The sequence below is a fragment of the Anarrhichthys ocellatus genome, unplaced genomic scaffold (genome assembly GCF_004355925.1).
Source record: "Anarrhichthys ocellatus isolate YVR2014 unplaced genomic scaffold, GSC_Weel_1.0 scaffold3, whole genome shotgun sequence".
NCBI classification, from domain to species: domain Eukaryota; kingdom Metazoa; phylum Chordata; class Actinopteri; order Perciformes; family Anarhichadidae; genus Anarrhichthys; species Anarrhichthys ocellatus.
The window spans coordinates 11,927,878-11,941,186 of NW_022280033.1; the positions used below are offsets into that span (position 1 = coordinate 11,927,878).

The 13,309-nt window shown below is 41.2% G+C and overlaps 1 protein-coding gene across 1 annotated transcript in view; it reads right to left on the reverse strand.

The window, feature by feature from the left end:
- Positions 1–13,309, reverse strand: part of lmbrd1 (LMBR1 domain containing 1) — a 53,994-nt gene that overhangs the window by 19,939 nt on the left and 20,746 nt on the right. The window contains exons 7-9 of the mRNA XM_031874534.1: positions 9,346–9,419; positions 3,683–3,808; positions 1,773–2,068 (exon numbers count right to left, since the gene is read on the reverse strand). Coding sequence (XP_031730394.1) covers positions 1,773–2,068; positions 3,683–3,808; positions 9,346–9,419 — 496 coding nt within the window. The remainder of the gene's footprint in view (positions 1–1,772; positions 2,069–3,682; positions 3,809–9,345; positions 9,420–13,309) is intronic.

Consider the following 13,309-nt stretch of genomic DNA (forward strand, 5'->3'; position numbering starts at 1 on the left):
ATGATTTAGGATTTATTTTAATATCTTAAATGAAAAGGTAATAAAGCATATTTTGAAGAAGAGAATTATATTATACATTACTTATCTAAACAGCTCTGCTTGAAAAATAGCATTTTTTCCAGTTTTATGATCCATAAAAAAAAAAAAAAAAAAAAAAAAAAAACACAATTTGTGAGGTAAAAGCAATCTTTAACGGTGGACTCAATAAGTCATTTTCTCCCACCACCAGAGTTGATATAAAAAGGGCAGCATGTGTGTTGAGAGACAGTGGTGCAACTGCACAATCATTTGGCTTATCACTCTACACCAGTGCCTGAGCATACAGTAAATAAATCTCCCAACTCATTACCGTTTCAATTTGAGTCTGGGGACTGTCATTAGCAGCAACCCCCTTTGGTTAAAGACAAACCGTTACAGACACTGGTTGAAAATGTTTGTGCATGCCTGCCGCGCAGTGAAATACTGGAAAAATAAATAGTGGGAAAGTAAAACCGGAACTAGAAGAAAGATGTTTGATCTCGTCCTGCTAAATATTTTGACTGCATTGCTATGCCGCGAAAGAACGGAAAATAAAAGGCAACGTCAAGCACGCTTGTTATTATGTATGCATAAATTCAATGCACATCCATGCGCACTATGCACCTAGATGAGGTTCAGAGGAAATAGAACATGATTAGGAGGGTGTGGAGAGTATTAAAGTGGATCATTACGGTGGCATTTTGGCCGGTCCCATTACTCTACCGTGATTTCTGTGCTGGGGGTGGGGGTGGGGGTGGGGGGGGGGGGGGGGGGGGGGGTGAACAAATCTGTAGCACAATAAAATCAGTAAATCCTTTTGATTGTCTAAGGTTTGGGTGAGTAACGACCCCCCCCAACACATTTAAACCATACTGGTCAGGACAGCCTCTCAAATTAAAATGAAGTATTTTTGGGAAATTGAAAAAATGCAATGCGACTGACTACAAAGACGCTAATGATCACAGCTGTTGCACCCGAGTAACGAAGTGGGTTGGGATGAGGACACAGGAAGTTGATTGCTGGGAATAGGCAGCCTTGAGGGATTTGAATTATTCGGTTTTTTTCATTGAACTGTGTGAATTGGTTGGGTTCAATGCGTCTCTTGGATGCATCTTTTCTACCACTGTAGGAAACGGAGTAAAATGTCAGTTTATTAACTGATCAATGTGACGTGTGCAGAAGAATTCCATTCTGTATGGTTATGTATGATGTAGTGCAGGGATCAGGGGCGCAGCATCATATCTAGATGTTCGTACCAACCATGTCCAATGATGGTACTGCTTTTTATATTATGCAAGGGATGTTATAACCCATCTCCTTCCCCCACCCCCTTTTGAAAATTTGAATATGGGAACAATGATATTGAAATAGCATAACAAGGTCCAAGAAATTGGTTGCCCAACCCCAAAAAAATGTAAATCAAAGTGTGTGGTTGCTGTGGTTTATCCCGGGGGAACCATGACATCCTGCCTGAGAGATGCGAGACTCCCTGAGAGACTACAGAGTAAATTAGGTGGAGAGACTACCCGTGGGAATCGTGCAAATATGCGGCTGTGTAAAGTAGAACTAAAAGTGAATCTAGAGCAGTCCAGGTTAGAACTTGAGTGCAAAAGAAACTGTTAAGGGGGAAGATGTTGAAGATGTGATACTTGCCTCAACAAAAGTTCTTAAACTACACAACTTTAAAGTAAAGAAACACAGAATGTGGTAAATTGTGCAGCCGTAACCTACATCATCTCAAAAAAATCAATTAAAGCAAGAACCGAACACAAACGCTAAATCTGGAGGAGTGCATGCAATATACTGACATTGAAAGGATTTGCCTTCGCATACTATACAGTCCATTTTCGGACATAAATTTACTTTTATGGGAGTCAATTAGATAACGCAGACTCACCTTGAAAGGCCTGAGAGCACTGCCCACTTTAGTGCAGCAGTTCCTCTCTGCAACTTCCAGATGTCTCCCCCTGCGCTGGAGCACCTGCAGTTTGCCCTCCAGCTCCTGCAAGTTGTTTCTGTCCCTCGAGGAGAGGGGACGTCCATCTTTACACTAACGAGACAAACAAAACAAGTCAAGAAATACACATATGCACGTGTGTCCACGGCACAGTTAGAAGCAATATCAGGGTATGTCATGTAAACAGCACAGATAATACAAAAACGTAAGTAATTGACTTTATAAATTTACAAAAATAACTTTTCTTGATATTATGCCAATGTGTATGAAGCATATCCCAGTAAATAATTATCACTATTACATACTATGCCTTATTTGTCTACCCTCCGTCTCTGAAAATAAAATCTTTCACCAGTATTAAGTAGGCATTCATAATATTGACAACTATTTTTTCTTTTTTTGGGAGATGGGGGCTTTTGCCGCCATTTTTCAGAAACATCTGAAGATAGACAGGAGAGGAGGAGAATAGCGGACGACATGCACCAAACGGTGAGGACTGCCAGGTTAGCCACTAGCTGTACTTCTTCCTTGTAATCTGCTACGTATGTGGTCGTTAATACAGCCTTTCCTAGTGTTCACTAAATATACAGAGGAGGAATGACAAATGCACTAATCTCTCATTTTCAGCTTCACATTGTCTTTACTCGTGTTTCCCCGTTTGTGCTGCCTGCATTTGAGGGGTTTGTTGATAAGGACAATACTATCCATCCATAAGTGCATGCAAAGATAGAGGGGCGGGGCAGAGAGATAAAGGGGAGGAGCTGATGATACACTCATTATACACAGGGGAGAATTCACAAAAGGATTGCGAAGCTATTGCGGCCACCAAACCTGCACAAATAAGACAAAAGGACATTTTCTCACCTAAGAAAATAGCAAATTGGTGCTCCTACGCTCTGTGCACATATTTAAATTATTTAGTATGTTAATATTTAATAGTAATCAATGCAAATTAACCTCATTGCAAAAACAGTCCAATTCACAGAGATCAGCTTTATTAGAAGCATGTAGTTTCAGTGAAACTATTAGCGTCTTCATAAAGTTGCTGGTAACTGAAGTGCATTTATTAGCGGTGTGTGTCATGCCCAGATATCCCAGTGATCTTTTGTCCTCCGCTTTAAATGTCATGTTCTTGTACAGTCTGAAGGTGTCTGTTTGCAAACACCAACAGCACAGACAGATCCCAAATGTGGTTTCTCTCTGTCCCGTTTAAATTCCTGAATGCCTGAACCTTTCAGGAATGCCTCTGCACCTCGTTGATCAGGACCTGAAAATGTAATTTTTCATTTTTCTCTCTACAAATGTTCTTCCTACCGTGTTGCTGGTGCAAAGACAACATTTAAACTTGGTCACATGGATGATTGCAAGACGCGAAAAGGGCAACTTGCCCTCAGCTCCAAAATTGTATTGGCGTGTTTACGCTTTACAATCGTTCGCAGCAATATCTTTAATGAATCGGACCTCGAGACGAGATGAGCGGTTGCAGGCGATGACAATTCATAATGATGTCAGCCGCTGCGATTCCATAAAAAAAGAAAGAGCAAGCATTCTATAACATAATATAATTGTTATTTAATCTGTAGAGGATCTATTATGTTTTGTTCAATGAAGTTATTACATGACGTGTAGATAATCTGCACCATGTGGTGATGTCCCATATTGCTGGAAGTGTAGCGCCAGTGCTTTGTGCCATTTGGTGAGACCAACCTTGGATTTGAGCTTTTCTATCTGGTGCTCGACTTCATCGATGTCCTCTGTGTTCTCCAGGCGTTCATACACCACGCTCCGTGTGCCTTTTATCAGATTCAGAGGCAGCACAGACATACCGTATGCCTGGAAGACAAGTGCAAAACGTCCATTACAATCACACATTGTTGTCAGAGTGGAGTGGCACATATGGCACGTGCATCCGCCCACACATGCGCACACGCACACGCACACACACACACACACACACACACACGCGTCTGCCTGATGACAAACAGTCAAATGTATGAGAAAACACAACCCAGCGTATCATATGCTTTCTTGGCCTCCCGGGCAATGTCATTTTTTTTTGGGTGGTGGAAGAAAGATTAAAATGGTGGAATCTATAATTGTGCGGAGGTTTATTGGTGAATTTGCTGCAACCATTTTGTGTGGATATCGCTGCCTCATATCACTGTGAAGCAATTTGCAGCTTAACAGTGCCCCCATGTGATAGCACCTCTATCCAGGACTTAATACACTTTGTATGAGCAGAACTTTAGAGAGAAAGATCTGGGTTAGAAGAGGGGGCTTCACAGTGTCATCAATATTGAACGACATGAACTGAAATGAACACAAATCAACCTTTTTCTATTAGAGGTACATACATTGTATGGATAATAATAGCAAGACATACAGGAAGACCTACACATATACATACATTCACACACACACACATATACACACACACATACAGTGTCAGCAAAGAGAGACAGAGAGAATATGTGAGCAAAACTCAAAAAGACATTTTCATCTATCAGAGGGCTTCAATCTCCGCTGCAATTTAATTAAAAACGAGGGACATCTCTGATAGCAGGAAACGGTCCAATCAATAAAAGGGAAAAGAACAGAAACAGGCCGGTGCTTTCTTGCTCTCCGCACTTTAACCAACTTGGAGAAGTGCCATTTTTATGGGTTCATAATAAAACAAAGAGGCCTTCAGAGCAAAAGAAACTTTCAGCCCTGTCAAAAAAGGCTCGGTCCACTTTATTCCATTTTTCAAGTGGGGGAAACGTCAGAGCCCATATTTTTCTAAAACAACTTTTACTAGTTTCTGAGTGTTAGGTAGCATTAAGAGAGTCGCATGGGATGCTAAGTCAGTCTAGACTATTATTAGTCTTTGCTGTGGATCTCTGCTACGGGCGAATGTCGCCTCCTGCAATGAATCATGGAGCTCTTAAGGCCGGAGCATGTCCCGAATATCAAACACACTCATAAAAGGAAAACCTGTCCTCGATCCCCAGGGAAACATTTCCCTTCCCTCAAATGTGCAACTACATGGGGGGAAAGAAATGAGAAAAAAAAAAAAAAAAAAAAAGTGTTCCTCTGCTGGAGTGAACAGTTTTAGTTCACACATAATCATGCATGATTGTTAAAGTTATTTTAAAAACCCACTGTGGTCAATAATTACCAGAAATAACTTGGAGCAGGGTGGATGGGAGTGTGTGTGACTCAGTGTGTTGATTGAGGGGGGGGATCACATCAAGACTCCTCTTTGTTGCTCCTTCTACTTGTGATAGTGGAGTCCAAAGGGAGGAGGAGGAGGAAGAGGAGGAGCCCCCCCCCTCTTACATTCTCAAGTGTACAAGTTGGCTTCTAGATAGTCCAACACATTTGAAATAACCAGGCTAATCTGCATTTAAATATATCAAATTTAACACATTCCCATAAATCCTGCCAGTTTGTCATTAATGCCACATGTGCCGGTTTCACTAATGCCGTTTGATGAGTGGGACATTTGGCTGGTCGAAGCAATGAGAGGGTGATCAAGGGCCATAAGGGTCATGAAATCACACGTCCTCCACGAAAGATTTCTGGATTAAGGCTGTTTTTGTAATTTTGTTTTCACTGTGTGCCTCCCATATTTTCCTTTAATCCAGATGATCGACTTATATATTGAGGAATTTAGAATTGAAGAGACGATCGCCAGTTGTTGCCCCTGACAATTCAAAAGGTCAAACAAAATGTTCCTTTTTCTCCTAAAAATGGGTTTTACATTAGGCTTTAAAATGTAATAAAAACTTAACTCTGGACCTTCCACCACATGTTCTGTATGTTGGTACGTTTACACATTTCAGGAAAGATTATGAAAAACCCTGCCATGGTTGACGGGCTTCCACCTCCAGAGCGCTCTTTTGGGTTTCTGAAGACAGTGTACCAAGTTTGACCTTTAACCTCTTCTATAATTACGGTTATTGCAGTAAGCCTTCTGCAAGGTGAAAGGGCCATTACAATCAGTGGCATCCTAATCATAAAGTTGTCTCACATGCATCATTCGCACCCTAATGCACCTCCGTTTATGAATTATTAATCAGTCAATGCGAGCTCGTTAATATTGGGTATTTGCCGGATGCACAACGGCTGCAGAGAGAGCAGGGAAGGTTAATTGTTGTGTCTGTTATCAAGTTACACACACAGTCGACACAAATTAGAGAGACACCTGCTGCCTGTGATGTTTGTCATTTAAAATCTAAAAAACGCTCAAACTGAGAAGCTGCTAGCCTACACACATATCTTGCACAATGCTCTTCTTGGCTTATGATAATTAGCGGGTTTAGCATATCCTTGTATTTTGCCAGCTTCAGTGTGTGGATCCCCTCACCGATCCACATGCCCGCACTGGACAGCCAGCTGTGGTGAAGGAGAGCTGTGGTGCAACGCTAGCAGGCTGAGGTGGACAAAACACAATCCAGGATCGTAAAGAAAGGATCGGATTTTGATCGGGTCTATTTTAGCCAACACTACGCCTGGATTGGCTCGGGGCTTCTCTGCAAGTACAGATATAGACACGGTGTGGTTGGCGAGTCTACGTCAGTATCTGCTGCTTTAATGAGTATCCCTATATGTTTGTTTTTTAAGCTTGCTTACTAGGTATATACACTTTCATGGATAGAGGACTTAATGACTTGATAATGCTCCTTTTATGTAGTTCTTCCCTATTATTTGTAAGTATTTTACTTTTTGAAAATGCTTAAAAAAAAGAGACTAAAAAAAAAAACTCTACTGCAGTGAATCATGTATGCCATGTTGTATTCAACATTCAGTTATAAAGTGGGAAAGAAATATGAATTCTAAAATCAGATTTAAATATAAAACATAGAAGGCAAACAAGGTGTGAAATGATTGGAGAATCCTGGAGTACTGTATGTAGTGTCGCACCTCTGATCCACTCAGAGACCCCGCCTCCTCGGGTCAGTCTCAGGGCCGGTGAGTTGATCAACAGATATTAATCTTCTCAACTTTAGTTCAGCGTCAGCGTCTTATGGCTGGCAGTTTAAGAGCAAGAGAAAGGTAGGTGCACAGTGGACAGAGTCATGAGAGTTGTAAGTCAACATGCTAGCCCAGCCTTTAAATGAAGTCAATGGACCTCACATGATGCATGAGATTTAAGAGCGGCCGGACGGCTCTTGTGTCCTCACTGCTGCGTACAATCACACAGAGTGGGAGATATAACAGAGGGAATATGTATGTGCAAACAGTCCAGGTGATGAGAAGGAAATTTACCATAATAATATCTTTGCATTATTAAATAAAATCCACACCATTAAAAACTGACTGCTCGAGTATAAAGTGACGATGACTGTTCTTCTCAAATCCAATGTAAAGCTAGTTTTCTTAAAAAGGTACAATCTCTCACAGGGTAGCCCGACCCAACCACTATCGCTATCAAAGGTGTTAAAAAACAAACTATAATAGCACACAGAGTAAATAGGACTATATGTTTAATCATGATCAATGATATATACAAAAAACATTTCTATGTACTTTAATTCACTTTCATCCCTTATTTATGTCTTAATTAACAGTGCAGATATGAAAACACAGAGACACAGTTGACATTAGAGTTACTAGCATTACGAGTACACCCACAGTATGTTAGTATATAATTGAAAAATGAATCAATTAAAATGTCTCTGGACTGAAAGTATAATGTTGGTTTGATATACTGTAGTTAAAGGACTTACACTGTACTAGAAGACCTGAGCAGAAAGCATACTAAATGTAGCATTAGTGGTGAATTTACTGTTTTACCAATAGCAACAGCATTTAAACTGTTAAAATCACTGGTTTAAGTTTAGCAGAAAGTAGTACAATGTGCTTTTGCAAGGTGTCTCTGTTTGAATGTGTGTTTATATAAGAGAAAGTGCCAGAAAACTGCCAGAAAAAAGCGCCAAAAAAAGCAGTAAAAGCTATGACTCGCTTCACTTCGGATTATTTTTAAGTGCACTCGGCTGCAGTGTTATATACTGTTTACATCACGGAGTTGTTTGCATTAAGGCTAGATGGCTACTGCACAGAGAGTAGTGATAAATGTGCAGGAGTCCTGGACTACATTTCCGCTGCTTATGGGACCTGTCACTTACATTCCATTAAGTTAATCAGGCCTAATAGTAACACGCGGTAAAGAATGATAAATCACACGGCTCTTTGTGAGTATGTGGAGGTCGCCACCGAGAAGAGTTTAGCAGCTTGGGAGACGAATAAAGTCGATGAAAAGGATGACAAGTGAGATAAGAGCTTCTGGATTTGTGTCTGAGAGGATGAAAAGAGGGAGAGGCGAAAGGCCCGATTGGCTGCATCAAAACAAGGAACATCTCAAACAAAGACACACTGGGAGTTTGGATTTCCACAGGGCATTCAGAGTCAATATCAACATGGGGTCAGTGCAAGTCTGAGCATACTTTCATACCGACATGCACTCGGTAATTACCCGCTCTTTAGAGAAGCAAAGTGAGGGAACGGTGGATACAATCCTAGCTGAGATGGATTATATGTCCTAAAGCGAGATTGGCTCTACAACGTAATTGACTCGGTTGTGTGTTATTTATTAAGAGCTCCGCATTCAATTGTTGTGTGATTTGTCAAACGGGACTCTTTGAGCTCAACAGAAACTGGATAGATTGGGGTTGGCTGTCACTTTCACTCTCACTCCTTTGGGTTGATACCCGAGTAGTTTTTTCTCCAGCAGCCACTGTTCTGTGTTACTGCCACCCTGACACCAGTGTCACCACCTCCAGGGAACATTCACAGTCCAGTTACCGAGATAACGGCTATGAAACATGGACAGCATTAACAATTGTTACAGCGCAGTCCATTTGTCTGATCTAGTAAAAAAAAAAAAGAAGGAAAAACTGCAGAATGCTGAGGCAATCAAAATATAGGCATATATTAATAGACACTGAGATAAATATACTGTATATGTATATATAAATAGGCAGCTGATAAGTGGTTGATAAGCTGGTGAAGGGTGCAAATACATCACGTAAAAGTCTGAGGTGAACGACGGCGGTCTGAGTAATTTGAGCAAGTGAATGCCAGAGCTCTAAAATCACAAGGCCACTCCATCACCAGGTACATCTCAACCAAGAAGATGGGTCGCCATTTGCACCAAAAAATGTTTATTTATTATATAATAATATAATGTATTACTTTATCAGCCACGAGACAGCCGTCTTTATTCTTCAAAACATTTCATATGTCCTATGTCTCAATAAGCAGAGGTCATAATATGCTACGGGGCTGGCCGTCATCCCATTGGATGATTAGCCTTAATCACTGTGCAGATACAGCTCGGCTGAACACGCGAGACAACATCGACCGCTGGTCTGAGGGTTCCAACTCACCGTGTAAGTGATCACTGCCAACATGCCGATCAAGGTCAAGGAGCTGATGGAGAACGACAGAGCCGGCAGACCATCTGCAGGGGAAGAGACGAGAGGGCCGTTAGAGGTCTGACCCTCTGACGGAAATATCAACGCACTCTCTGCCCCGTCTCTGCCACACTCCTGTAGACAATTCAATGGAAAAAAAGACTATTTGACGTATTCTAGTCCCCCCACTGCATATAATTCCAAGGAGTGCTGTGTTTCCTGCTGTAATACTTGGAGCCAAACCTGCTGTTACCAAACTGAAGATGGCATAAAGACAGGAACTAAATGCAGTTGATGTGCAATTATCTTATAGCAATTCTAATGAATGTAGATGGAAACTTAGGAATAGTTAGTTTTCACTGATTAATCTAGAGAAGGGTCTGAGTTATCCTGATTAAGTGGGACATCATTTCTGTTGTTGAGCTTTGTTTTAAGGACACTCCACTTCAAAGAAGTTCGGTTTGCTCTTCATGAGGTGTGTTGTTATCATCACTCAGCCTGTGAAAAGTTGTACATCTGAAGGAAGAAGCTTAATGATGTCATAGTGATACTATCAGAGCAATCCCAGCTTGGGTTTGATGGATACACAGCTGTATGAGAAAGCCTGCATTACAAACTGGGAATAGATTTTTTTTTAAAAGAAGTGGGGATTGAGCAGGTAAGGAGGATCTTTAGGGGTTTTACGGCAACTGTAGGCTGTAGTGTTTGAAAGTTGAACCAGACTGCGGACTACAGGTCAGGGTATCTTTTTATCCACTGCTTTCATTTGGATTATTCTTTTGGGAGTCCCTGGGTTACCTCTTGGTAAGGTGGTGACAGATATAAAACATCTGCAAAGACAGTAATGACATCACAGGGCCAGAAATTATGAACATACGTAATTGGACAAAATTAGGGGTTTTAGTTATTTGGGTGAACCTTTTACTGTCTTGAATGTAGCAACGGAGCCCAAGGAACACGCATGCCCTCAAACAGAATAACGAGAAATGCTAAAGATTAATAGTTTTGATTCTTAAGCAAACCGCACAGCTGAAGCTAGGAACACAGCCCATCTGGAAGGATGCATCTCTGCTTATGTTCTTAAGGGGAAAACTCGGGAATTCTTGATGGGAAGCATGTTATTCACGAGGACAGGGATGAGGCATCATGCTGGTATTCTGGTAGTCTTGGGCTTAATGAATGCACTGTAGCAAAGTCTTCCTCTGGAGACACATCTGGTCACCATTTTTTTTGTCAGTGTTTGCCATTTCACACATTGATCATGATCAGTTTTTGAACAGCTGGATCTTTCAATGTATTGTAGGTTGAGTTGACGTGTCACCTTTGATTGAGGCAGAGAGGGGACCACCCACCAGGCAAGGGCAACAGTAGGTGTCACACCAGCTGGAGTTAGAAGACAGCGATTGATGGAGAGACTGATTGCCTCCACCCCGTCAAGATCCCACCTGTTTTTTGGGGTTCCAAGTAAAAAGCTACACAGTTGTCCCGTTACAGCTATCCCACGTCCTCACAGCAGCGACTTCATAGAGCCCAGCCCACCTGTCAGCATGGACATAGGTGGCTCTCTGCTTGCCTTTCTCCTTGATGGCGGCATTTGATTTGGGAATATAGTAAGTATATATAGTATAGTAAGTATTCAGGGCATGCATAATTTGTGTTGTTCATAACATGCATCACTTTCTTTTCGAGGCATTTCACAAGCAGCAGGACAAAGAGGCGGATAATGGAGAGAAATTACACGGCTGCTCCCGATTGTATTGTATGCGAGAAGAAAACTTTTAAGTCTGACAGCTGGGTTGAACATTAACATTTGAATACACGTTTCCTATTCCCATTGCGATTTTGCTGCAATTGTTTGGTGGCAAGTTTTTTGTAAAAATAGACAATGTGCTCCATGTTCTGCAAGGAGCACATTGTGTCCATGAAGTCCACACAAAGCAAAGGATAGATGTTTGCTATTGTCTGTTATCGGAAGTGCTTCCACATCTGTACAGCTTTGATGCCAACAGAAGGGGAATGAGGTAGCTCTAATCTAACCCTGCATATATCTTGTGTGTATGCATGAGCTTTGTAGAGAGAAGCGTTTATTAAGGAGCTCCTTTAGGAGTAGCTAGTCGCTCTATGATCAAAGGATGGGATAAAGTAGACTGTATGACTGCAACAATGACCACATTCAGACCTAATGGCATGCGGAGACCTAAGCAAATTTAGGAAAGCTATAAAACACCACCAGAGTTGTTGTTTTTTCTATTTGTGTGGTTAAAGCTGAAAATGTTATATAATTAGTGAAATGGGGTTTGATAGAAGTTTGTGTTTAAGAAGATATTTTGGGCATATTGTAGCTTTAACCTCACAGTTGAGTAACAACTTGAGGGACGGCAGAACATGTCGATCAATCTTATCAAGATGAGATCAACAGCGTCACTTCAACTCCCCCACCAGGAATGTGTCGACTGAAGCCTCAAATGCATTTGGAAAAAAGTAATAGCCTCTGTTCTTATAAATGCTATTTTAAAACCATGGAGGCAAAACACACTTTGAACGATGTATTGTGTATGTACGAAGTGGTTTGATTGAGACTCTGAATTTAAAAAATACGAAACGTAACTTATTTCACAGTAGCTTTCATTTTAGAATTGAAGAAGATGTTCTGGAGGCAGGTCAGAGAAAACAAAAGATAATACAAACATGACAAAAACAGAAATTTAGATATTTTCTTAGTCTATTCATTAATTGTTTATGTATTTATAATATCAGCAGAGCCCTGAGAGTGAGGGACAGATTTAAGAACCATCTCACCACTTCTATAAACAGTTCACAAACACAGAATAACTCCAGGCTAATATTGCATTACAGTCTGATTGATACGGTTCAGATTTGCTCATACACATAGTGTACACACAACTGCATTTCTTCTTCTCTCACTGATAATGAACATAGACAGTGCTCTTCCATGTTACAGTTAGACTCCCACCCACTCTACCGCACCTTGGGGCATGGCCAAAAATACAAGATCGCACTGTCTGGTCTTGACTAGCAACAGTAATAGCTTCTGATCCGGAGTACATTTGAGCATCATTGTAACATATGCAACGCTGGAGCAATTAAAAATGCAAGGGGCCTTAATGAACAGTCGGCAGGGTTATGTGGCATAAGTGCATTTCCTTTACTTAATTAACCTCCCATCTGGAGAGAGAAGGGATGAGGAATTAGAAAGAGGATGATCCTCACATTTCCTCCTCAGCAGCCGAGCTATTTCCCACCGTGCCAAGGGAGGAAGGTTAGGGAGAGCGTGTAGGGGTCCGCTATTGTGAAGAGAGGCAGATGGTGCAACTTCCTCCTTGATCCCCGGATGGCAAAAGGCCAAAGGACTGTTAGGAGTCCACATTTGGCAAGGCTCCGTTCAACAAGTGAAGATGCTCATGGAAGGTTTCTCCACCATTACTGGAGTACTATAACTGGTGAATTTAATTTCTTATCGCACATTGATATTGAGGCTATGAAGTCACACGTATTCGTAGTTATTGAGTCATTCAGTGAGGGCTTGTTGGAAGGTTAATCCACAGTAAGGAGTGGACATCTGGGAATGCCATGTTTGGCAGAAACATATACAAATCAACATGAATAGTTTTTGTGGCGATTAATCAATAACGGCATGAGTGGTTCTATTATAGTTATTGTAGTTACATGGATAGAAAAGTCACTCTGTGATCTGCATGTTGGTGCAATCAAGACACACTATATCTGAGCAGATGTGCCTAGAGGAAATATATTTTACCTTAACCGTCCTTTTCCAAAGTTATTTGTGAAACGAAAATCACCGCACAATCAAAATAAGTATTCGCCGATTACTGTAATTTGGACATTATCAACTGTGATGCATTACTGCTCGTTCCTTTGTGCCTAAAAACTGTTGAATCTGTCCCACTCATCATTC